General features: G+C 39.7%; 1 protein-coding gene across 1 annotated transcript in view; it reads left to right on the forward strand.

Moving 5' to 3' along the window:
• The window catches only part of TAPT1 (transmembrane anterior posterior transformation 1), a 247801-nt gene that overhangs the window by 58180 nt on the left and 161623 nt on the right, over nt 1–27998 (forward strand). Inside the window, exon 4 of the mRNA XM_029590601.1 lies at nt 26492–26654. Coding sequence (XP_029446461.1) covers nt 26492–26654 — 163 coding nt within the window. The remainder of the gene's footprint in view (nt 1–26491; nt 26655–27998) is intronic.

Consider the following 27998-nt stretch of genomic DNA (forward strand, 5'->3'; position numbering starts at 1 on the left):
GTGCCTGGTGCACGAAGCACTCTATGAGCACGGTCCAATTTAATACTGTCCAGGCTGACATCCTTAAATTCCGTCGTGGAATGCAACAAAAATAAGCTGAAGCGCTGAATAAGGGCAGTGCAGTCAGCATTTTCAGGGGTTTCCAAAAATCCCCTGAACCTAAGATTTCCCCTTCGAGCCCGGTTTTCGAGGTCAGCTAGCTTAGATTTCATGGCCACATTTTCTTCCTGCAGTTCCGCTAGCTGTTCAGTGTGGTTTTTAGAGAATTCTTCCTGATATTCAAGGCGTGTATCGATATCATCGACCCGTCTGCCCACCGAGGAGAGCTCTTCTTGAAAATCGTTGATGATCGTCGCAATTTCCTTTTTATAGGATTTCAAGTCCGTTCTAATCTCCCCAAACCACTCCCGAAATTCCCTCCTAGTCGGGACTTCATCAGCGCTCAGGGGAGCTGAATCCTCATCCAGCGCGTCGGTCAGCTCTACCGCGTCAGCGCCATCTTGTTCCCCCACCTCGTGGGCCGTACCGGGCACTTCGCCTTTACGGTATGAAAAAGACTGGAGATCAATCCCTTTCTTTTTAGAAGTCATCCTGACCTGATTAGCGTCCTCTTGCAGCTAAAGAGCAGCTTTTCAGCTCGCAGGGAAGCCCAAAAATACACAATTTAGAGCGGCTTGTCGAGGAGCTCCCGTTTCAGGCAGCCATATAGCTCGCTGACGTCACTTCCTCCTCGTCTTTTTTTTTTTTTTTACTCGAATGTCTTAAACCTTTTCTTAAATCCAGCTTCTCTAATAGCATTTGCCACATCCTCCAGCAATGAATTTCAGAGTTTAATTGTGTTTTGAGTAAAAAAGTATTTTCTCCTATTTCTTATATTATGTAGTACCTTTGCGTGGCCCCTAGTCCAGCGATTCTCAACCAGTGTGTCGCCAAGCACCGGCAGAATTTGTGTCTCCTGGTGTCCCCCTGCCCCATTTGTGCTTCCCTTCTCCCCAGGGGCAGGTTGGCCATTCAGGGGATCAGTCATCCCCTGGTGGGCCGATGCAGTTGGTTTCGGAGGGATGCTGTGTGCCACATCCGGAGGCCAGGCTGGTGGCAGTGGAAGAGGGCAGGGATGCTGCATGATGCCAGGCTGGTGGTAGCTGAAGAGCGCAGGGATGCCATGTGACACCGGTGGAATGAGAAAAGGTTCCGTGTGAGAGGCTAAACTTGCTTGTCTGTGTGTGTGGTGGAATGGGTGCGTGAGCGAGAGCTTGTGTGTGATTGAGAGAAGGTCTGGTCAGGGAGGGGACTGGTCTGTAGAAGGAAGAGAGACTGTGTTTGAGTGACTGTGAGGACAGCTTTAGCAACCACTGCTGCTTCTGGTGTGTGCTTTTGACCTACAAAGGAAAGGAGTAGGAGAGTTGCTGGAGAGGGTAAGTAAAGGTGGTTTCTTAAGTTTATTTTTCCTGATGATTGACTGCCATTTTAATTATTGGGTATTATGTGATGTCTGCTGCTTTGAAATATTTTATTAATATTTGGACAATTTTTAATAATTTTTTAGTTCTTAATTGTTGGATGTTATTCTGTTCATCAGCTGTTTTGTAACATTTATTAGTATAGTTTTACAATTATTTCTGTGTGGGGATCTATAGCAGCTTGGCTTATTCTGTTTTTCTAATAGGATGTGTTTTAGTGTTTAGGGCCTGGTTAAATATTTGTAGTGTTGCCTTTTCATAGATAGACTTGTTAGTGTTTGAGTGTGTTCCATAATACAGGTTTAACTTTGTGCAGATTAGTTTGTGTGTTTGTGCGCATTACTGCAGATCCTGGACTATGTTAGGTGCTATATTTCTCTTTCCATTTCTCCAGGTTTGCACTGCATACAAAGTGTCTTTGTTTTCCATTCCAGTTTGTCTCCATATTTATAATTTGTGGGTTTTCTGTACTTGGTGAAGGTCAGTTCTGTCTGTGTGACCAAGGTGAGGTATTTTACTAGCATGTAGGCATTTGTATCAATCTTATTTGTTGTGTTTTTTCAATAGGACATGCATTAGTGTTAAATTACTGTCATTTCATAAGGAGGGCTGTTGTGCCTGGTAGTAAAGGGAGTTTGTTTTGCTTTTACTGAGATGTCATCAGAACCAGAATATCTTTTTTTTTGTAGGGTGAGTTGTATGGATAATGCCCTAGTTCTGCTCTGCACCCATTGTTGTGGGTCAAGGGAGTTCCTGAGGATGCAGAGTGTATGTTTACATTTAGCCCCATGATGGTCACATGTTCAGTGTGTCACGCATGTGAGAACCATCTGTCAGGTGGGTCCCAGCTGAAAAAAGGTTGAGAACCACTGCCCTAGTCTTTGTACTTTTGAAAGAATAAACAACCAATTTGTGTTTATCTGTTCACTCATTATTTTATTAGACCTCTATCATATCTCCATTCAGCCATCTCTTCTCTGAGCTGAAGAGCCCTAACCTCTTTAGCCTTCCCTCATTGGTGAATCACTTCATCTTTATTTCCTTTTGGTTGCCCTTCTCTGTACCTTTTGGTTGCCCTTCTCTGTACCTTTTCTATTCCGCTATATCCATTTTTAAATGCGGTGACCATAATTGCACACTGTTCAAAGTGTGGTCTCACCATGGAGCGATGTTTTATTCTCCATTCCTTTCCTAATAATTTCTAGCATTCTATTTTCTTATTTGCCACCACTGCACAATGAGCAGAGGATTTCAGCATATTGTCCATGATGCCTAGGTCCTTTTCCCGGGTGGGGACTTCCAGTGTGGAACCTTGCATCATGTAACTATAATCTGGGTTGCTCCTCCCTACGTGCATTCCTTTATTCTTGTACACATTAAATGTCATCTGTGCCATTTGCATGCCCAGTCTCACAAGACCCTATTGCAATTTCTCACCCTCATTTTGTGATTTAACAGCTTTGAATAATTTTGTATCATCAACAAATTTTGATCACTTCCGGAAAAAATCTTCAGTTTGACACCTCAGAGGTCGTTTGAGAGATTAGAAGACACACTTCCTTCTTCACTTTATTTTTTCTAGGTCTTGTTCCATTTAACATTTTTTTTGTCAGAGATGGGTTTTCTTTTCTTTTGTGTCTTGAAATAAAAACCAGCTGTTCCATTAGTTTATGACTTGTTTCTTCTCTTTCTGCACAGTACCTTTAATGCTGAGTGCAACAGTATACAGGATGTCAATTATATTATCAAGTAGAAGGGACTGACAAGAAGATTACTTCATTTTCTTTTTATATTGTGGCCAGTTCTCTTGATAACTGTACTGTCTTTTCCAATCCTGTGTAAAGCTCTGTGAAGGTTTGTGCTGATTAACCCTACTGGTACCAATTTTGGTTCCATGTGAGGTCTTTCCATTCTTTAGCCAGCAAAATCTGTGGCTTGATTATGATTTTTGCATTTCAGCCCTTTTTCTGTGCTTGATTTAATCCCTTCATTTGGTAATTCAGTGATTCTGTTATTTGGAGTCATGTGAAGAAATTCTGCATGGTAGAAAGTCCACAATTTATAGTTTGTAGGGCATTTATATGTAGACCAGCACATGTCACTTGTTCTATCCCTTATATATAATCATTGAACATAGAGAAGTATTCAAGTCTGTAAAGTGCTTGAGTGAATAAATACTAAATGTTGATGATAAAAAGAGAAGCATCCCTAATTAATCCTTACATTTAATGAATTTCCTTCCTTGTACATAAGAGATTCTTCTGCAGAATTAGTTGGGTACAAAGGACATAGAACTAGGCTTTTAATGCTCTAATACCCTCCAGAAAAAAGTAGGGATTCCCCTTTTAGTAATACAAGTCAAATTGTTGCATATCCTCTGAGGAGGGGTGAATTTATATTATAACATTTTAAGAAAAAAACACTTTATTTTTAAATCCAAGCATTGGGGAAGCTCCCTATGTATAAGGATTATTTATCCATGATGCATTCTGAATATAAATAATGGCAAAAGGCTTGCTTCTGTAGCCAATGTTATACACTGGCCTCTTTTTAGTTGTTTGTGGCACCCACAGAACTTGTCCGTGCTTCCTCTTCCATTTTCCTGCAGCTCTCCGTGTCAGAGGAAATGGTAAGAGAAGGACAGGTGCCATCCCTACGTTCCACAACAGTGTTGGACAGTAGCCAAGGAAGTGTGACTCTTAAGCCCAACTAGGTTTTTAAATCGTTTGCCTTTTTATTCAGAAAGTATAAGTGGATAAAGCCACCTTTAAATACCGTATATACAACTTCCCCAATGTTGAATAAAAGAGGTAATTACAAAAAAAAAAATATTTAGAACACACCTTGCTGCTTTAACTGAAGATTGTGTTCCAGTGAAATGCATTCAAACAGGCAGGGTTCAGAAACTTAACTCACACCTTTGCTGTTGCCCTTGCTGCACTGTTGGGTGGTTTTTCTGAGGTGTTCACACATCATGCCTAGTCACTGTGGATATCCTGAAAACTTGGCCTGTTTGTGGCACTTGAGGACTGGAGTTCGCCATCCCTGCTCTAGGGTGTACATGTTTTGGTTTTCCTAACTAAAAAGGAGTGTACCAGTTTACTGTGGAGGTTCTGTGTAGAAATGAGAGGTTTGAGTTTTGCTCCCACAAGGGGAAATAGCATATGGTGTGTCCTAGATGTTTGATCCCAAAACACCAAGTATCCTCTTGGATTTTTAGTTCATCTTCTATGGAAGTTGGTTGCTTTTCTATCTCCCGCTTGCTAATTTTTTCCTAAGTTATGGGAAAGGAAGTTTAACCATTTAGGGGTCAGCCTCCCATTGACTTGTCTAGCCAGCCATTAAGCTTGTTTTGGACCCTTTAAGCCAATTTTGAGAATTCCCTGTGAGACACTTGGTATCCCTTCACAGTGGGATTGGAGTATCTGCTGTCTAAGGTTAGGTCATGTGTTAGGGAAGATTCTGGCAGACTTCTGTCTCTCCTCCAGAGGATAAAGCTGTCTGGTGACGTGATGCAGAAGAATTATATTTTTTAATTAACTGTCTTTTTGCACTATCTCCTCTGTTTGGAGGCAAGGAAGTTTTATTCTACCCTTCCTGCTTCTTGCTTGATTATTCCCCCTTTTGGGTTCATATAATAATTTTGTTCCACTTGGAGCAGATGGCCATTTTATACCCGGGATTGTTACCAAACCCTTGAGAGATGGGAGATTTTCATTCTGAAAGTAACAAGAGTGGGGTGAGAGTCATCTGAAGGAAGAGATCCCAGCAAAGTAAACTAAAGAAAGGAAACTAATAGATATACTAGGTGCTGCATAAGGATAAGTATTTAAAGAGGATTTTGGAAGAGTATTAAATCTGGGACTAAGTGCTGATAAATTATTGGTACTATATATTATAACCACCTTCAGTGGGAAGATCTGGGAATTGAAGGATTGAAGTGTTTTGAATTTAAGGATTCTTGGAATATCTGGGAGTTCGGTTCGACACCAAGCACGGCAAGGTCTTCCTCCTGCCTTCACGAGTAAGGAAGTCAATGTCCCACGTGCATAGGTTGACGAATGCGATACACCCTGAGCTGTGGAACTATCTTCAGGTCCTCTGGCGTCAACCCTGGAGGTAGTACTGTGGGCGAGGGCACATGCGACCATTCAATGCTCCCTGCTGTCATGTTGGAACCCACTGTCTCAAGACTGTTCAATTCACCTCCACCACTTGTTTGCATGATCCTCTTGGCAAAAAGCCTCCAGGTCCTGTAAATTCTTTGGTGGTTTAGCATGAACTGCATGTTTGAGTTCTCCCCAAAGTGGCTTAATGATGTTGAGATCAGGAGACTGTGATAGACACTCCAGAACCTTCACTTTCTTCTCCTGCATCCACTAAAGGGTTGATTTGGCCTTGTGGTTCAGATCATTGTCGTCATGTTGGAAAGTCTGTGTGCTTCATGCACAGCTGTTTGATTGATGAATGCAAATTATCCTCTAATATTTTATGATAAGATGCTGCATGCATCTTGCCATCAGTTTTGACTAAATTCCCTTTGCCTCTGTAGAGCTCACACACCCCCAAAACAGCAGAGTTCCACCTCTATGCTTCATAGAAGGGATGGTGAGCTTTGTTCATAGTGTTTCTAGTTGTGACCATAAAGTTCAATTTTCATCCCATCCAAATTATTTTGTTCCAGAAGTTGAGGCTTCTCTAGATGCTGTTTGGTGTACTGTAAGCAGGCTGTTTTATGGCATTGGTGCAGCAGTGGATTTTTTCTGGCAACTCTTCCATGCAGTCCATTTTTGTTCAAGTATCTTCTTATTGTGCATGCTGAAACACCTATACCACTTTGTTTCAAGGAAGCCTGTATTTCAGTAGAAGTTGCTTGTGGGTTTTTCTCTGTACCCTGACATTTTTCTGGCAGTTGTCTGAAATATTTCTTGGTCTACCTGACAGTGGCTTGGTATTAACAGAATCCACAATTTCCTACTTCTTGATCTGAGTTTGAACAGGTATTTTCAAATCTTTGGATATCTTTTTATATCCTTTTCCTGATTTATAAAGTTGAACAACTTTTGCTCGCAGATCCTTTGACAGTTCTTTTGCTTTACCCATGCTTCTGTAACCACCAAAGTCAGTGCAGCCCTGGATGAAATGCACAAGGGTTTTGCAAGAGTTGATTGACTATTTATACACAAACACTAATTACAATCAAGCAAGGCACAAGTGTGGATACCTATCCTTCATTGCCATCTCTACCTGATTATGTCACCTTGAGTGTATATTATCAGACCAAACATTCAAGGTATGCAAACTTTTGAAGAGGACCATTTTATTTCCTTTATTGTTTAATGATTGTGCTATTCTGTGATATATAATAGTTTAATCTGAAACACATTAAAAATAACAGATGTGTTTTGTCTGATCACTCATGTTTTCTTAAAATACTATGAGCAAACGTAGGAAGATAGATGCCAGAGAATGTCTTTTTCAATATCTTTATTGGCTGGAGACGTATGAGAAGAATAAAAATTGCCCAACTCAGGCCGAGTTTCGCCACCTCCTACTGGCTGCCTCAGGGGCTCGCAATTAACTTGTCGAATCGAAGCAAATTTGAAATTATTCTATAGGTAATTGAACCTCATGCGCAGCAAGGTGTATCTTAATTGGGTAAAAGTAGCTCATACACTCTTGATGGCTCCATATACTTAATGGTGCCTCATACGTTTGTGCCGCTGATCAATACATGTCGTCTCCGCTCAAGATAGATCTATTATTCTCATACATCTCCAGCCAATAAAGATATTGAAAAAGACATTCTCTGGCATCTATCTTCGTACGTTTACTCACGGCTTTTCTAGATTGCCTACCCTGTTGTTTTTTGGGCCCATCCTTCTTAAAATACTACACATCTTACATATTTTGCCAGGGATATGTACATTTATGAGCACAAATGTATTCCATTCCTTCATCTTTGGCTCTTACAATGCCGCTTTTGCACCTGCTATCACTAACATATCTACTGTATTTTCTGGGTTTTTTTTCCATTCAAAGTTTTGCATTTCTGACTACTTTCCCAGCTTCTCTTAGCTTTTCCAGATATTGTGGCCTGTCCTCCACTTTCTGAACGCTCACTTTTTCTCCCTTACCTTGTTTACTTGTTTGTCTATCTTAAATGCTGAGAGTAACTGTCATTTACTAGAATTCTGAAAACTTCAGTGGAGACAGCTGTTCAGAATAGGACCTTAAGAATTACCTTTAGTTTGGAGCCAGGCAAGGATTATGTGCCTTTTTTTTTCCCCTGAAATTTATGAAAACCTTTAAAGTATGTCAGGTTGTTCCCTAGTGTTTCAAACATTTCTTCTTCTTAGCTTATGTTAAATAAGAAATTGCTTTCTGAAGTTTGTAAAATGGGGGCTACATTCTCTCGTGGATATCTAGCTAAATGTAATGTGTGCTTTGGGAACCATAGCAACTTTCTAATTTTCTTTAAAAAACCCAACAAAAAAAACCTTGCTTGTCTTGACTGATTCACAGTCTCTAAGGGCCTGACTTAGTAAGCTTTTCCCCTTAGTCACAAGAAAGGTAACTTTAAAACAAGTGTGTGGGTGCCCGTGTATGTGCGTATGGGTGCACTTACGCAAGAATTTTAAATTGTACATGCAATTGCCACGTAGGATTTAAAATACAGCAGGCACAAGTATGTGCGCTTCTAATTTTTTTTATGTTTAAATGGTTTATTGAACATTTTTTTAAGACAAAACAAAGAGAATTACATAAAGAAAAAAAAAACCCAAGGTAATGTAGAGCATCATATACAATATCCTCGAGAAATTAGTAATGTTCCAGGAGATAACTGAAGTACACATCTCAAAAAGAATACGAGTCAAAGAACAAGAGTAATACTTATCTCCCTTATAAACCACATGAATAAGAATGTAAAGGTTAAAAGTAAAAGCTCTGTAAAGGAGGCCTGGTACAATAGAGAAACCAGAAGAAGGAAAGAGAAGAGAGGAGGAATAAGGGATAGGAAGAAAGAGAAGGAAAAGAAAGTGTTAGAGAAATATTAGGAGAAGATGGAAAGAGCTTAGGTTGTCCAGGTAAGCATTAGGTTGTCAATGTAAAGAGGTTACATAATCTTCAAGTGGTTTCCATACCTGGGCCCAAGAGGCCAAACGATTACACTTAATAGCCATAGCTTTTTCATATTTATAATACATACAAACCGAATTCCACCACCAAGAATGTGAGAGCAAATCACTACGCTTCCAGTTAGACAGGATTGTGTGAATAGCAATGGTAAACAAAAAGTCCATCAATTTCCTGCAGGGGAGGGATAATGAAAGAGAAGGATTTGATCCTCTAAGGAAGAACACAGCATACGTAAATTGATGGGATAAGGAAATGATGGCAGTAATCGTTGGCCAAATTTGGAGCCAAAAATTTTGTACGTATGGGCAGGAAAAAATCATATGCTCGAGAGTCGCTTTAGGCGCTGAGCAGGACCAGCATTGGTGTGAGGCAAGAAGACACCAGCCCTGTGTAGGCACCAAGGTGTCCAAAGAGCCCTGTGCATAAGGAAAAAAGAGGATTGCGTCAAGCTGGAAGATAGTGTGATGCGAGTAGTTATGGACCAGAGGTGTTGCCATTCAGCTTTACCAATAGAAGTGGCAATCTCCCTAGTCCATGTGGGGTAGAGTCCGGATCGAAGAGCATTAGCTTCAGCGGAAACAATGATCTTATATAGTTTCGATGCTAAATGTCCTTGAAGCCCATGCTCTTGAAAAACTTGTAGGAGGTAAGGAGAAGTATTGAGTGGAGCGGAGAAGTAGGGTGATGCAGAAATTATGTTTCGTAATTGAAGCCATGCAAAGAATTGAGAGGTTGGTAACCCAAAATTCGCTCGGAGTCTAGCAAACGTGCATAATTTAGCGTCCTCCACTATGGAAGATAAGAACCAAATGCCTTTCGTCTGCCACAACGGCCAATTGAGAGTATGGTTATCAATGGTCAACTTAGAATTTCGCCATATAGGGGCCATTATGGAATAATTCCAAGAGCAAATATGTTTGGGGCGGATGGAATCAAAGAGAGAGTACGCCTTATGTAGCGAGCGCAGTATTGAATTGGACTCTAGTTGTGCAGTTATTTTCATCCCTGGAACATAGGTGAGTGGGAAAGGAGATACCAAGGAACGTTCCAAATCTAACCATCTGGGTCGTTCCCCTTGAGTGGTATTATTAGAAAAATGATGGTGAGCTTGTTGAAGCATGAAAGCTTGATGGTATGCATAAAAATTAGGGAAATTTACACCTCCCTCAGTCTTAGCGAGTTTAAGTTTGGACAAAGCAATTCTTGGAGTCTTATTTTTCCACAAGAAGGAAGTTAGTATTCTATCTACCTGTTTATAGAAAGCGCAGGAGAAGAAGACAGGTATCATTGATAAGGCATAAGTAATTTTAGGGGCAACCACCATTTTTATGGTGTCTAAGCGTCCCCACCATGTGAGGTGAAGGGGTGACCAATGAAGGGTGAGATCTTTGATCGCTTGGATAATTCGGGTTTCAGCATTAGAAATAGTTAACTGGGGATCAGAATAAAAATAAATTCCCAGATATTTGATTCTGTTGGGGACTTTTTGTATGGCAGAGTTGGTGAAATTAACCAAAGAGCCCAAAGCATTAAGGGGAAGGAGCTCTGTTTTGTGCCAGTTAATCTTGTAACCTGAAAGAGCGGAGTATGAAGCAATTTGCTGGAGAAGATATGGAAGGGAGGAGTCAGGATGAGATAGAAAAAGCAACACATCATCTGCATATGCTGATAACTTATATTCTTCTGAACCTACTATCACTCCCTTAATCTGTAAGTTTTGTCGAATGGCAATAAGGGGTTCCAAAGCCAGGTTGAAGAGCAAAGGAGAAAGGGGGCAACCTTGACGAGTTCCTCTATGAAGAGAGAAAATTGGGGACCGGCGGTTATTAAGATACAAAAAAGCAGTGGGAGAATAGTACAGGAGTTTGATCCAGGAAATGAAATTGGAGCCAAAGCCAAATTCATGTAGAGTGGAAAAAAGAAAAGACCACTCCACTCGGTCGAAGGCTTTTTCTGCATCAAGAGAAACTGCAATGACCGGGGAGGGGGCAGAAAAAACCGCTTCGTGGATGTGAAAAAAAAGTCTAGTATTGTTTGCTATGAGCCTACGTTTAATAAAACCAGATTGATCTGGATGAATTAAACTAGGCATTATGTGGGAGAGTCTGGTGGCCAATATTTTAGTAAATATTTTGTAATCTGTATTTAGTAAAGAGATGGGCCTGTAGTTGCCAACTTCCGTTGCATCTCTTCCTGGCTTTGGAAGAACCACTATACATGCTATGGAAAAAGAGGAGAAGAGATGCGGTTGATCCTGAGCAATCAAATAGTCCTGTTGTAGATATGGTATAAGTTCCTTGCTGAAAGTTCTGTAAAAGTCGGTAGTGAAGCCGTCCGGTCCGGGGGCTTTCCCTGCAGGGAGAGCTTGGATTGCAAGTTCAATTTCCTGTGAAGTGATTGGAGACTCAAGGTCCTGAAGTTGTTGCGCTGATAGGGAGGGATGAGAAAGTGTAGAGAAAAAAGAGTGAAGCTCGTCTTCCGAAACCTGAACTTCTTTCTGGTATAACTTTTCATAGAAGTCTCGGAATGTGCGCAGAATATCTACATCTTGAGTAAGAACCTGGTTGGAAGCAGACGTTATTTTAGTAATACGCTTTTTCTCTTCCCTCTTCTTTAAATAGGATGCCAGAAGATGACCACATTTATTATTTTCTGCATAGTATGTAGCATTAGTGTGGCAAGTGGAGAGGCGTACAGAGGCGCTGAGAAGCTGATTGTATTGAAACTTTGCCTTTATTACAGCTGCTAGAGAGGTGCTGGTCGGCCGTTGAATGTGTTCGGCTTCCAATGAGGCAACGGAACTTTGGAGACGAGCTATCTCTGCTTGTTGAGTTTTACGCTGATGTGCTGAGTAACTGATGATAATTCCTCTAATTGTAACCTTATAGGCCTCCCATAAGGTGGATAGTGAGACGTCGGGAGTAGCATTAGTAGAAAAATAGTCATTAGTGTGAGTGCGGATGTGGGCTACAAATTCTGAGTCTGACAATAACGAAGAATTGAATCTCCACATTTTGTCCGTTATGATTGGTGATTGTAAACTGCGTTGAATAATAATTGCTGCATGATCCGAGATCAATATAGGAGCGATTTCTGCTGAGAGTATCCGTGGGGTTAAGCAGTGAGATGTTAAGAAAAAGTCAATGCGAGAGTAAGAAGAGTGTGGAGCAGAAAAGAAAGTGTATTCTTTTTCTCCAGGGTAAAGAAGACGCCAAGGATCTGATAATCCAAATGAAGACATGAGATGTTTGAGAGCTTTGCATGATTTAGAGATGAAGAGGTGTGCCGTTGATTTCTTGTCTATGAAGGGATCAAGGGTTTGGTTGAAGTCCCCTCCTATAATAGTCTGATTAGAGTCAGTTGCAAGAAGATGTGAAAACATGTTGTGAAAGAATGAAGGATCATCCTGGTTTGGAGCATATAGATTTAGGATGTGATATACTTCCTTATTGATAGAAACTTGAATGACATTCCATCTGCCATCGAGATCTGCTGATTGCTGAATAATCGTTGCATCCAGCCGTTTGTTAATAAGGATAGCTGTTCCTCATTTTTTATGAGCTGCGGAACTAAAAGAGATTTGACCCACCCACTGTCGCTTCAGTTTAATAGATTCAGTTTGTGTCAGACGGGTTTCTTGCAGGAGAGCAATATCCGCGTGCAAGGAGTTTAAGTAATTGAGGACCTTTTTCCTTTTAATGGGATGCGAGAGACCTTGAACGTTTAGGGATACCACAGTAAATGAAGTAATGGCAGTAGTCATGAGCAAGTAGTGAAGGAGAGAGTTGAGGAGATAACCTTGTTGGAACCTCTCTAGTATAAAAAAAAATAGTAGAACAAGAATGGAAAGAGGAGGAATGAAAAGCTCACAGGAGGAAAGAAGAAGAAAATGAGAGTATTCAGGGAGAAAAGCAAAAAGAATTGAGAGAAAAGAGAGAAAGAAAGAAGAAAGAAAGAAAAACAAAAATAAGAAAAATATAGATCGAAAAAGTGTCAAGTAGTGTTAGCACCAACCGTGCTATTCTTGAAGGTCCCACAGGGGACTTGTGATGGGTTTCTAGGCGGACCACTGACCGTTCTAAGCGATCAGCTCCGCTCAAAACATAATAAAGAATTAGTCCAATCAAGAAAGGAAAAATAATGAGATAATAAGACCAGCACAAAAAAACGGTCTTTCAGCTCTCATTAGAGAGAGCACAGAAGCAGCACTCCCACATTGCCAGGATTATCCTTGTACATCAGAAGTTCAAGTAATCATGTCCTGTCCATTGCCAATGGATTGAAGGAAAACCTCTAGCTCTTGAGGCTGTTGATATATCCTCGTGTGATTAAGGTGAGTAACCCGCATCTGCGCTGGGTAGAGTAGGCCATATTTCGCTCCGATATGCTGAAGCCTCGGTCGGAGGGCGAGGAAGGCCTTGCGCCTTATTGCAGTATCTTTGGCTAAATCAGGAACAAAAAGCACGTTATGACCTTTATGTTGAACAGGTGCTTGGGTTCTGGCAGCCGCCAGTATTTGGAGAACTTGCGGATGACGCAGCAATTTAAAAATAATGGGCCGCGGGTATTTGGAATTGTGAATAGGCCTAGCGGGCACTCTATGGGCCCTTTCGATTTCTAAAGGGTACTGAAATTCAAGATGGAGGCTAGAGGGAAGCAGCTTAGCGATGAAGCCGTTGATGTCATTACCGTCTTCTCCTTCGGTAATGCCGAGAATCCTTACATTATTGCGGCGATTCCTGTTAGATAAGTCCTCTATAGAGCTTTGTAAACGTTCTATATCCTTTGTGAGTTGGGGAACGGAGGCAGCGGTTAACAACAAGGAGGAGACTTGAGTTTCCACATCATCTAAGCGGGAGCGATACGAGTCAAGTTGAGTAGAAACTGCTTGCAATTCTCCCCGAATGCGTTAGTAGCATCAATATTTATATTGATCAAGTCTTTGAGTTGCCGCAACTCAGTTAAGACAACATCAGCTGACGCCATTACCTTCGACGGTGGGGCCTTGCCTGGTGACGGAGGATCAGCCTTCGATCTTTTTGTTCCGGTCGCCGCCGCAAAGGCTGCCTCTATTTTCCTGGCTTTGCTAGCTGCCATCGAGCACGGTGACAATTAGGGAGCCGTATAATCTAGAAATATGCGCTGAAGGAGATAATGGAGCGTATTTTCCTCGTTTTATTGGATAGGCTGGAGCGGAGACACACGCTTAGGCGGCCATTTTGATCGCAGCGCTAGAGCGCCCCCGTGCGCTTCTAATTTTAAGCGGTTATATGAGCAAACATATTTTGCTTATCTTCCTTAGAACTTTGGCAACTTTAACGCTCGCACTTAAGTGGATTTAAAACTTGCGCACGTGAAAGACAATACCAGTTTTACCAATTAATCCACCAGTTTGCCCAGTCTATCTCTGTCATCCAGACCTCTCTGGTTCTTCTGCCTGTACTCTCTGCATTTTACCCAGACTCTTCACCCAGTTGTTTTATGCCTAAAAAGATATTTTTGCAGACTTACACCTCATCGGGAGCAGAAGCAAATATACACAATTAACAATCCACGTAAACACAGGTTTTCATGTGTAAATGTTGGCCCTGCCCCAGTACGCCCCAGACATGACATGTCTTCACCTCTCTTTCTTATGTGTTTAGTTGCACGCGCATATACACACCTAATTGGACCATTTTTAAAATTGAGTCTCTCACATTTGGCCCAGATACTCGCATATATGGATCTTTAATGAGAGCAACCCTTTTAAAATTCACCCCAAAATAAGAAAAAAGCTTTAGTAAGTCAGATCTTTTAAGTAAGATTAAGTCTGTAGATAGGAGGTCTATAATGTTCCTTATCTATTATATATAATTTTTTGTAAAAGCTTATATGAAGTACTGTTTGGAGTTGCACATTTTTCTTGTATTTTATAGTTACCCTATTATTGTGGGTTTTTTTCCTTTTTCTTCTTGCTTTCTCCTGTATTTGTGGACTTCTTTCTTAATCTTAAGTTTTTGTGTTCTTAATCCTGGTCTATATTTAGAAATATTTTTCTTTAAAATCGTATTCTGTTCTTTGTTACAGCTACATATGTAGATTTAATAAAAAGAAAGGTTTAAATAAAGGATTATTTGAGTATGTAGTACCTGCTGACCTTCACAAATGGTTTATCTGTTTGACTGACATATATATCATTTATAGCTGTGAATTATAATTGAGATCCTTCAACATTTTTCTAATACTTTATTCTGTACGCTTGTGGAAATCATTTTGTTTCTGGATTACTCTAAGGGGAGCGCAGAGCCTAGGATTTGAAATCTGAAATCCTCTACTAGGCTGCAGGCTGGTGGGCTGTCTTATCTGTATAACAAAGTTTATGATTAACCATAAGCTTCTTTACTAGGACACAGCAGAAAAAGTTTTATAATAAAATTTTGTTATGCTTGAATTTCTCAGTTTCTTTTGATTCATTGGATATAACCAAAGGGCTTATACTTTTAATCCTACTTTTCTGGCTTTATAGTTATGTGTTCATGGAGGCAGATGATCAGTCTGGAGCGCTTTTATTCACAAGCTTATTTGCTTTTTATACTTATACCATCTTTTGATTTTTATCCATCCCCTATTCCTGCTGTTTGAAGTCTTTCTCCACTTGATGCAGGTAGTCCTTGATTCAGCTACAGCCATACAAAATTCTATTCTGTTCTAATTAGTAATTCATGAAGGTTTTAGAAAAAACCTGTCCCCATGATAAGCACTTCATTTACATTTCAAAAGTGCATATGATGATTTAACCCGTATCACATTTTTTTTTTCACTTTTCAGTTACTGAAATGTTAAAAGGAATCTTCCTTCCTAAATTAAAACTGATTTATTATGCACTAGGAGTGTGCATTTATATATATTTTTTTGTTTTTCATTTTGTTTACTTTATTTAAAATGAAATAATTTAAAGAAAAAAACAAGGAGACAGGGTCACCTGAAAAAAAACCAAACCACCAGTGCCACACTAAATTTTAAAATTAAAGCCCCTGCCTGGCAAGCCCTCCCCCAAACCCATCTTAGCCAATCCATGGGGTTTTTAGAAATTCAAATAGGACTAGAACAAATCTCCATTGCTCCTGCTGCACCAGGTCCTTATTCAAAGTAGCATGTGCATCACTTTTATTGTACAACAAAATGATACTCACCTCGGGACTGACCAGTACCATTTAGTTTGGAGGCATAGTTATTTCTGTACAACAAAATTTCAGCCTTTGGGCTGGCTGGTGCTATTTTAATTAAGGAAACTGTAGGGAAGAAAAGATCAGTCCTTCACCATTTGGATTTCTTAAGACCCATGGGCAGCTAAGATGAGTCCAGTGGGGGTTGGAGGAGAGGTTAAAGGCAGACAAAGGTGGGGCTGAAGGGGGAATTAGTGGAAAAGAAATGAAACTAGGGTTTCATTTCTTTTCCACTATTGCTTCCTTTTTATCAGTGATCCTTCCTAGCTATATATGTGTATATGTATATATATATAGGTAGATTTAAATATGTGCGTGTGCTTCCCAGCGCGCACACATGGACATGCCAATTTTATAACATGCGCGCGCATGTTATAAAATCATGTGGCTGCGTGCTCATTTGCGCCAGTTTTTATAATCCACGCGTGCAAGGGAGGTGGGGGGGGCAAACTCTGCGGTGACGCAATCCGGGCATCCCTTGTTCCCTCCCAGTCCGCTCCAATTAAGGAGCGGATTGGGAGGGAACTTCCTTAACCCCCTGCCTAACCTTCTTTTCCCTTCCCCTCTCCTCCCCACCCTCTAAACCTAACCTACCTGGCTGAAATTTTTTTATTTTATTACTTGTTGCTCCTCCGAAGCAGAAGTAATTTATGCATGCCAACCAGCTGCCGGCGTGTGCTTCCCCGGGTCAGCGGCTAATGGCCACTGTACCAGCCAGTCTCCATCCCACTCCACCCAGAACACGCCCTCCCACCCCCCCTCCCCGGGCCTGCCCCCTTTTCAGGACCTGGCACTTATTTGTGTACCCGGGTTTACGTGCGTGGCCGGGCCCGTTTCAAATTTCGCCCAACACACAAGACTCGGCCACGCGCATAAACCCCGGGTTTTACACATGCAGGGGTTTTAAAATCTACCTGATAACGTTCTTTAATTGGAGTTCACCATGGTAATACAAAAAGAAGGTAGCACTACATCACCATTCCTGCATATAACCCCAAAAGACAAAAAATGGTGCCAAATTTACATACTTTTTGAATTCATCCAACAACATCAAAAATTTATATAAAGAATTTAATGTTACATTAAAATCAAACACTCCCAGTTTTTGCAAACAACCCCGTCCCAACTAGGACCCTAGTTTCGACAACAGATGGCTTCTTCAGGGGAACCCACCCATTTAAAATATCCTAAACATAGAAAACTAATATCTACATCAGAGGCTCAGGGAAAATTATCTTCTTTTGATTTCACTAAGCCTGGTTCTTCCCAGCCAGATGTAGGTCTGTGTAAAGACTTTTCACCTGGGGTGCCTGATTTTGGAGTTCCCCTAATTGGTTCTTCAGCAGGGGAAGGCAGCTTAGTATCAAAGAAACAAACCGGAAACTGATCCAATATTGCAAGTAGCGACCACACGACGAAGGGCTTTTTACTACGAAATATTAATAAATTCCTTGGTGTTTACCGATCTTCTTCTTCGTGTGGTCACAGCTTAGTGAGTATGCCTTAAGGAGTTAGTCTGTAGAACAGAGTTGTGATCTGTAATTAGTGAACATTTGAATAGAAATAGAGAAAAGCTGTGCCTTCATTTCATGCCTTCTCTCTGGGAATGGGAGAGAAGTCAAGTTCCCATCCCAAAGTGCTTATTGAGGGAAGCTTCACTAAACAATTTTTTTTTTCCAGCATTGAGAATTACATAGGACCTCTGGAGGCTAAACTTATTTTGAAGTTAATGAAACAAATTCCAAAGTATTCCCAATCGAATTGATTGGGGACGACAACATGTAAGCCTTTATTTTTCAGTTTAGGTTAGCATCTGCCTGGTAGTCAGCTTGCTCAGTCACTCAGCATGCATATGTTTTACTTGTTTGCTGACTTTCCTTTTTGCTGCTTTAATCTTCATCTGTAATTTACATGTCTAGCAATTTTTAACTAGGATATCCCTTCTTATTCTGGTGTGTTTATTTACTTGAAATCTTCATAGGATATTTCAACTTCATAATTTTGTCATGTATTTTGACTCTCAGTATCTTTCACCCTAATCTCCATTTAAGTACTTTAAAGCTTTAGTCTAGTTTGGATGTGAAATTTGTTGTTGGCAAATACCAGTTCTTCATCAATTAGAAGATAAAATGCCAAATGTTACTAAATCTCCCCCCCCCCCCCCCCCCCCGAAATCATCACCACCAGCAGCATGATGTTACTTTTCTCAAGCTGCATTGTAGACTTGTCATGCTATTATCCTGTCATTTGTGTCTGCTTTATGTACATGTTTTGGCAGTTTGTTTTAGTTGGTTATTCTTACCCATAGCTAGAACTTGAAAAGTATACCAGTCGGGGGGGGGAAGTCATTTGTCAGATTTTCTCATTATTTTGACTCTGCCTTCTTCATGTTGTTCTTCCCTCTTCCCACTTCAGATTCCTCTTCAAGGCTCCACACCATTCTGTCTCTTTTCCTACCCTCTTTATCCTTTCTGTACTGCTCTTTCCTGGCCCCCAGCAGTGAGAGTACAGACAAGATGTCAGAATTGGGCCACAGTGAGCATGTACTCTCAGTCCTAGCAACTGCTCCTCTTTCCGTTCACGCAGTTTCTCTAGACATGATATAGATGAGAGAAGAGCAACTATTGGCAGCAGGATCATACATTCATTTTGTCTTTGTATTCCTTGTTTTGATAATTGGATGAGGACATTTTGATTGAGATTTGCAGTATTTAAAGTATGGTTAGGATTTGAAACCTTCACTAATCTGCTTATCAGGAATAAATAAAAATTTAAGACCATTGAAAGGAGAGAGAATAGCTGTTGGCTGGGTGGATGCATTCTGAGAGGAACCTATGCTTTCTTCCCCACCCCTATGATAGTAAAAATAAAGGCAGCAAAGCAGATATTAGTGAAGCTGGACCTTCTAGTCCATAGAGCACTTACTGCAGGACATACAGTTAAAGTGGTTAACATGGCTTTCCTCATTGTCCGGTCAGATGGAGACAGAACAAAGACTTGCTGGTGTCATCTCCCCCCATATGCATCTTTACTGACCTCAGCTTGTGTCTCCAGGAGATGGAACAGTGTGCATCCTGTGCTCTGGACTGGTTGAATCTTCATGAATTGGACTGTGGCAGCACCAGAGGTGAAAGACTTGCTCACCAGAGGAAGGGAGAACATCGCCATTGGATTAGGCAAATCCTAGAAAAAAGTGGCAGTTCCTGAGATGAAAGCCTAGTGCTCCTTCTCTCAGTTGAGCAGAGCCTTGGCCAGGAAGCTTCCAGAACTCTTCCTTTCTGGTAGGGGTTTGGCTAGATGGTCTTCTCCTTCCTGTTTCAATGCCCCTCCCCCCAGTCTTCTTCAGAGTTCTCCTGCTCTCCTTCTGATAGTTTCTCTTTGCTGCTTGTTGTATAAAGAAGAAAAAAAGAAGAGAAACAGGTAAGCACATTGAGGTCTATTTCTTCATCTCAGAGGCAGCTCAAGAACTGGCAACTTTGGTATCTACATATCCATGTGCAAGTCCATTGATATTGTTGCTGACTGCAGCAGCACGTTGTACTGAGCTAAGGAAACTGCCACAATCATGGAGGTTGCTGCAGAGCATGGAAATAAGCCCACGTTCTACTCTAACTGCAGCCTGAAGAAGGGAAGAACTCCGGAACAGTGATAGGGGCTCCCTGGGAGGTTCTGAAGCTGCAGAACTGGTTAGTAAACCTGAATGAGCTCTCCAAATTGGAAGTGGTGGCCATTTTTACTCCACAAGTAACTGAGGGAGGAGGCCCTCTTCCTCTTTTGGCTGAAATACAAGCACCCCAGGGGTCTGCTGCAGCTTTCAGGAACTTAATTACTGCTTCTATGGAAGTTGCTACTTCCATGGCCTGGGCAACTGAATGTTTCAAGCTCCTACAGCAGGTTTTTGTTATGGGCCAGAATTAGGCCCCAGAGTCCTTGCGGGACTATCAATCAATCTTTCTGGGAAGGGGGTAGGGGGTGGGTAGAAAGAAGCAGATGGAGGAAAATAAGAGAACTGAAGAGGAAGTCTTTCAGAATCTAAGGATTCTCTTGATTGGTTTAAAAAGCTGCCATATGTGGTTAGCAAGGAAGATAATGAGGAAGGAGAATTCCCTCCTAAGGGGGGAGACAGTTCCTCTGTGGTGTCTCTTTCATATGAAAGAACTAGCATCACTGATTATTTAGTCTTTGAGTACTCTGAATATAGCAGAGGAGAATAAGGAAGAAGTTACTTCCTCAGCAGAGGACCTCATTATATGCTCAGTATCAGAAAACCTTCCAAATCTTTCTCTCCACGTAAGGTAGGGAGGGATTAGATGATTTACAGTGGGTTTCTCCTGGCTGCTGTTAGGATGAATGATTCAGCGGATCGTGGGACATCTGAATTGAATCTGAAAAGATTCAAACAAATTAAGCATGAAAGAATATCCCAAATGGGAAAGATTTGAAGAGATCTTCCCATCTGATATTGAAAAATTGATTAAAAACATGAATCCCGCAACACACCCTCTAAATAATATTCCAATTACTGCTCTCAAAGCCACAGCCCATCTAATCTGTACAACAATATCAACAATTATAAAGTTATCACTATTGGAAGGCCATTTCCCTCCAATACTTAAAACTGCCATCATCAAACCTATATTAAAGAAACCTTTGCTCAATCCAAACCTACCAATCAACTATCGTCCAATCTCTAGCCTATCTTTTCTCGCCAAAATGATTGATAAGGTAGTTCAAATTCAATTAACAGAACATTTAGAAATGAATTATATTTTGTTCCCCTCTCAACATGGTTTTAGAAAGCACCATATAACAGAAACCCTTTTGCTTGCTTTAATTGATACTATACTTAGAGGCTTTGATAGTGGCCAAAGCTTCCTACTTATTTTGTTGGATTTGTCAGCAGCTTTTGACACAGTGGATCACTCCATTCTCTTAAATAGATTAACGGGAATAGGACTAACTAATAATACAATAAAATGGTTTTCCTCTTACTTAGAAAATCAACATTTTCAAGTTAAAATCAAAAATATGACATCTGAAAAAATTGAATTAAATACAGGGGTTCCTCAAGGATCATCATTATCAGCTATATTATTTAACGTCTATATGATCCCAATATGTAATTTCTTAAGTGGCCTTGGGCTAACCCATTATATATATGCTGATGACATACAAATTCTAATAAACTCGACAATCGAAGCAACACTCAAATTAACTGCAATGTATCTATCTTTAATCAAGAAACTACTAACTAACATGAAACAAATGTTGAAAAAACAGTGATTAAACTATAAACTACTAGACAGGAGAGCTGGACACATTGAACCTTTAAATATCATTTTGGAAGATAACATAACCAAGCTTCAAGTAAATAATAGCGCACGGGATTTAGGTCTGATCATTGACTCTGAGGTGACATTGAAGAATCATTTTGCTAATAAACTGAAAGATGGATACAACAAATTGCACACATTAAAGCAATTAAAACCTCTGTTAAATGAATATAATTTCAGAACAGTACTCCAATCGTTATTATTTTCTAATATCAATTATTGCAATGCTTTACTTTTAGGGCTTCCTGAAACCACTATTCGCCCCCTGCAAGTCTTTCAGAATGCGGCAGCAAAGATCCTTTCAAACACAAAATACGACCATATTACACCCGTATTAATCAACTTACACTGGTTACCTATAAACCAACGCATAGAGTATGAAACTCTATGCATCATTCACAAAATTTTATATGGAGAAGCAACTGAATGGCTTAATGCCACTATTAGACTACATATAGCACAGATAAATCTGTGATCGAGTAACAAGGGCCTGCTTACCATTCCCACGGTGCAAACAGCACACTTAACACAAGTGAGAAACAGAGCAATTTCAGTAGCTGGACCTAAAATCTGGAATGAGTTACTAGAACAGCTCAGACTTCAACAAAATACTACTAACTTTTAAAAAGAAACTAAAGACATGGCTGTTCTGCCGAGCCTTCTCCACTACAAGCCCCACAGCCTGACTTAGAATTGTTCCATCACTTATGTAAATAAACAAATGCTAAATCATACTTACAAGCTATCATGAGGTCGGCTCCTTGCCTCCCTCCCTTGCATATAGTACTTTATCTTTGTTCTCCCTTTCTTTATTTCCTACTCCCAGTTAAGGCATCCTTGTTATAATATAACTTTATGCTCCTTTAAATTGTCTCTTGTTGATTAGTTAGTTATAGTTACTGCTTAGTTCGATGTAAACTGAGTTTATTTGATTTGTATCAAGAAAGTCTGTATATAAAAGCCTTTAATAAATAAATAAATAAAATATGAAAACTTTAAAAAGATCTCAAAACATGGCTCTTTCATAAGGCATACAATGAACATGAACAAATCCAGTAAGACCAGAACAGTTGAGCTGATATAAATCTTATTTTATTTCTTTTTAGTTTTTAATTGTTTTATTGTATTTTGATTCTTTTTATGATTTTATATTCCTTTATAATTCAAATTTCTAATATATTTGAATTTTATGTAGTACTGTTTATTGATGATTTGTATTTATTTATTCTTTTATTATTCTTTTTGAATTTTAAGTATTTTATAAACCTTTGTGATGGAATATTTTCTTAATGACGGTATAGAAAACCTGACAAATAAATAAATCTGGATCTGGGAATTCTGGTAGCTCCGGATTGGCCGAGATGTCCTTGATTATATGGATCTGGTAAGAGATAGCTGTATGCAGCTCTGCTAAGGTTCTTTCTACAAAGGAAGGCATTCTTAGGATCCAGTCCTGCACAAGGATCCTTCATTCTGTCTCTTGGTCTGATCTTTAAAAGGATATATCTAATTAAAATAAAAATAAATAATTCCCAAAAGGTAGTGAATGTTCTTTTAAAGGCCAGGAAATCTTCTTTAGTTTGTGTGTGTGTGGAGAGTTTTTGAGCAATGATGCGTGGATAGGCTCCCTAGGTCATCTTCAGTGCTTGTGGTTCTTGAGTTTTTGCAAGATGGCCTGACTGAGGGTCTGATGTTAAATTCCTTGAATGTACAGGGATAGGTTACTGCTATCGTTTGCTATAGGGGGGAAGTATTATGGGTAAGCCCTTGTTAGCTCATCCAGATGTATTGCATTTTTTAAGGAAATGAAGCCCATTAGGCCTCCAGTTCATCTGTCAATTTCCTTTTTGGGGCCCCAATCTGGTAGTGAATGTTTTATTGGGAGTGCAGTTTGAACATTTTAGGCACATTTTGCTTAGACTGCTTACCCTGAAGACAATGTTTCTTGTGGCTGTTTGACCAGATAGATTTTGGAATTGTAGGTGTTGTCTTGCAGGGAGCTCTTCCTAACATTTTCAGAGGATATGGTCTTGATTCGTTCTGTTCTCTCCTTTCTTCAGAAGGTAGTTACAGGCTTTCTTGTGAATCAGGAGGTTTCTTTGCTGTCGTTTAGCAGGCATTCTGAGGAAAGGAATTACAGTTTTCTTATACTATTCAACTGTGCAGAGAGCTCTATTGAAGTACCTGAAAGTTACTAATGCCTTCAGGAAATCTGATCTATTTGTGTTCAGTGGCCCTTGGGAAGGATGAGGTTGCAACTAAGGCTTCCATAGCGCTTTAGATTAGAGAAGCCATTCATACAGTATATGTGAGTAGCAGTAGACTCTTAACCTAAACAGGTTAGGGCTCACTGTACGAGGGCACAGGCAGCTTCGTGGGCAAAGTTGCATTTGGTTTCCTTGCAAGATATCTGAAAAACAGCAACTTGGTCTTTTCTGCATACTTTTTCGAAGCATTATCATTTGGCTGTGAGGATGAGACAAGAAGCCTCCTTTGCTGCTGAGGTGCTGAGAATGGGCTTGACAGAATCTCGCCTTATCCCAGGATAGCTTACATTCATTCTATTTTCATCTATAATCAATTCAACCATTCAAACCCAAACAAGAAAAAAACAGTAATTACAACTGGCATCAACCTTAAGTATTACAATTTCAGAAATTTAATATGAAGCCCTCCTTTAAGATGAATTAATACTATTTTTGTTACTTTCCTTTTTACATCTTTCCCTTCTCCCCCTCTTTCACCCCACCATCATCCTATACCTATCATTTCACTATTGTTATTGTTTTCTTCTTTTGCAACTATGTATAATTTATCTGATTGTTGATTTAATTCTGTAAACCGTTGTGATGGCTAAACCGAATGACGGTATATAAAAACGAATAAATAAATATTTGTAGGACTGGTCTTTCTGAATGATAAGGAAGGTGAAATTATTTACTTTTACTTTACTTACTTTTTGATTTTTTTATATTCCACTTTTTGCACTTTTTTCAGCACTTCAAAGTGGATTACATTCAGGTACTGTAGGTAAATTAGTTCGTACCTGATAATTTCCTTTACTTGAATACAGTCAAACAGTCCATTACGCTTCCCTTTTTTTTTCTGCTAGCTTCTTGTTCTGATAGCTCTTCTCACAGTAGAATCCTGACGTGCTCAGTATTTTTTAAGCAAGCATCTGAGTATATTTATTTAGTAGTATGCTTGATGTTTGTTCTCTGTTTATGTTCATAGTGTGTTTTGGAAGCACTCTGGTTAAAAAAAAAATGATTTGCTTGGTATACAATGTAAATTTTAAGGTGTCCAGAGTTAGCTTGTACAGGTGATACTGGCAAGCTGAGGTCAGCATGGGTGCATATAAGGAGTAATGTCAACGAGTTTATTGTGCTGTCTCCATCTGCTAATTGGTGAGCATAACCCATTTGTCTGGACTGGTCTGACTATATTCAAGCAAAGGACATTGTCAAGTAAGAACTAATTTCACTATAATGTGTATGTATGTATACCTATTATCTCTCTCTATATATAAAAGGCTTGTATCAATCGGTCATTCACACTCTTGTTGGTGGCCATCAGGCGGTACCCTGAACAGTGGATGGTGCACTGTGCAAAGACAATATGCTCTGTCTGAAAAGCCTTGTGTCTCAGGCACACACAGGCTCTTCTCTTAATTTAGTACATAAAAATCTTTTCCACTTTTGTTTGGTTTTCAAAATGTAGATCTGTTGTGAACCAGACAACCTGAGCAGCACCGGGTACTTTTCTCTAATATGCTCTGTCTGCAAAGCACTGTCTCAGGCTTCCATGCACAGATAGACACACACACACACACAAGGCGTCTTCTTCAGGCACTGCTAGACTTACTCTTCAGCCACCACGAGATGGATCTGCGGCGGCCCTCTCCTTCTTTGACTGCCATGGGATGGAGACTGTGTGGCGGCTGTCTTGCAGGCCTCTTCCTCTGGTGTTAGGCAGCCCTGATTGCAAGATTTTGAGTCCTAAGTAGGTGGGCCGTGTCCCCACCCAGGCCTACCTGTGGCTATACTACTGTTGTGGATTGTGAACTCATTAAAAGAAAGAAAACAAGAGAGTAAGACTAACTAGGTAGTTCTCTAATGGAGGATAGTAAATAGTGCAGTGCCCCAGAGATCTGTACTGGAACCAATGCTCTTTTTAATCTTCCTCTATAGCTATTTAGTGCTCTCTTCAGTTGGGCAACGAGGTACATCTAATATACGGCCAGTGTAATTTATAGAGAGTTTCCCTAAGTGTCTATATGGTTTTTAATTACTTAACAAAATAAAAAAGTATTTATCGTTTTTACTTTAGTTCAGTTTTAAAATTTATAGCTGTTATGGACCAGACAACCAGAACAACACCGGAGTTTTAGCTAGTTATTTATCTACAGAGAGAGAGGTTACAATTTTGAAAGAACACAAGAAAACCAACATTTGTAATCTTATTGGCCCAGTTTTGTTAAAATATTTTGTTTCTGACACATCCTAAAGTATGCATGGTGCTGAGGAGATTTCTGTAGTGATACTTACTTTTGTCTGAATGCAGTTCATGGAAGGTTTTTTTTCAAATTTTTGTTCTTTATGTAAATACCCTTACGGACGAGGATTTGTTCTTTGGTTGCCTGAGGCAACACAAAAAAAAAAAAAAGAAAATATTTTGATCTTACCCTAGCAGTAATGCTTATCCTTTTGTTCCTTGTCTTGTCTCTTTCATAATAATGTCTTTATATTGACATAGCACAGAATTCATATTTCCCAAGTGCACACAAGCAACACTTTGTATGAACTAGACAATCTAGTTGTAGATTATTTTTGGAGTTCTTTAATCTGCACCCCCTGTACTTCCCCCACCTATGTCACAAGTTACAGCTCTCTCTCTCACACACTCACAATCGCACACACACGCACGATCTGGTTAGTCCTTATTGTCTGGGATATCTCATAACATGGACTAATTTGATTCCAATGCATTTTAGCACATTCAGGACACTTTCAAATAGTCTCTCATATGTTCTTTAAATTACAAATGTATGTTAAATGCCAGTGAGTCTAGCATTTAAAATGATATGGTGGGAGGCCAGAAGAATTGTTCTTTGTGGATTGTTATTCTGGCTATTCATTGACACTTCCTGTGGTTGAACCCAGATCACGTTTTCTCCTTATGCTTTTGTTCACCCAGTTAAACATAGAAGATAATGCAGAAATTGTAATGAGTGAATTTAGAGGCAGACACTATCTTGCATAGTTTGGTACCGTACTGTGCACTGGATAAATGTAATTTGCTTTGAAATACATAAGGATAGGATAACAATCATGTCTGCTTCATATTTCAGTGACAGACGTATGCTACAGCCTGCTCAGGTTTGTGACATTTTGAAGGGTGTCATATTAGTAATCTGCTACTTCATGATGCACTATGTTGACTACTCTATGATGTACCACCTAATAAGAGGACAGTCCGTTATAAAACTGTACATCATCTACAACATGCTGGAGGTAAGCTCATCAACTATGCTTGATTGAAAGATGTGTCACAAAGTAAAACCACAGTACTTAAGGATATCATTTCAGTTAAATATTGCTGTCCTTTGGTTTCCATTTCAAATTCCCAGTACATCATCTGGAGTTAGGCCTTTGTTAAAGGGAGAATTTAAAATAAAATTGCAGAGTAATGTCATTTACTTTAAATGCGATACACGAATTATGCTCTGGGTTTGTCTCAGGCATCTATATTTACTGAGTCAGGGAAGTTTGAAACTTAAACTTGTGACTGTATTAGGAGTAGCATCACAATTGTCAGTAGATTTTCTGTTAAGATTTGGCATATGAGAATGAATAAGATATTTTTGCTTATAAATATAGCAACATTATTCTTGGAACTGAACCTTCACTGTTAAATTTCGCTTGTTGGCTATTATAGTGTCAAATATCATGACAGTTTTCTTTGCAACTAAAACAATTTCTTTGTATCCATATTCTTTACCTGCTTTTTCTCCAGTCTCAGAATATATTTTCTGCCCTTTGTAATTTATCTGAATAACATACTTCCTTGCTATACTGAACCACAGTGTGGCTGATTTTGAATGTAGAATACTCCACTCAACTAACCAGAATGACAGCATAGGGGAAATCATTTTTTAATGAAAACGCTACTTCCTGAAGGTGCGAGTATAATTGCATTATATAGTAATGTGAGCATTTCAACCTGAATTATAATTATGCTGCAGATGATTTTATCTTCATCATGTAATGCCTGATTTAGAAGTCCCCCCCTCCCCCCAGACATTGAATGAAAGAAAAGCCTTAATTCAGGCCCAAAGTGATTAGTGCAAGTGGAGTCTGAACTGTGATCTTCAGGTTTTACAGCTCTTTGCTGTGAGCAATAGTTTGTCCAGGGCTCCCTAGCATATTTCTGTATAATATTACAAGTATTAGTGAAATGGGAAATTGCTTTACACACCAGATAATGTATCTGAAAGGAAAATTGGTTCTTACCTGTTCATTTTCATTCCTGTTGTACCACAGATCAGTCCAGACTCCTGGGTTTTGTACCCCTGCCAGCAGATGGAAACAGATACAAGTGTTGTTGACAATGCTATATAACCTAGTGTGCCACCTGCAGTCCCTCAGTATAGACCTATATCCAAGCCAAGATGCAAACCAATCAACAAACTTTAACATCTCAAATTTTAACAGCTCATTCTATCCCCAACAAACAGGAGGATAGTGATGCTTCCTGATGTAACAGTCAACCCACTATTGACTGGGTGAATGTTACATCAGGACATTCTAGAGAAGTAAAGCTCCTAGATGAAATAAATGGCTGCTTCATGGAGCAGC

This window comes from Rhinatrema bivittatum, chromosome 1, assembly GCF_901001135.1.
Source record: "Rhinatrema bivittatum chromosome 1, aRhiBiv1.1, whole genome shotgun sequence".
Lineage (NCBI taxonomy): Eukaryota > Metazoa > Chordata > Amphibia > Gymnophiona > Rhinatrematidae > Rhinatrema > Rhinatrema bivittatum.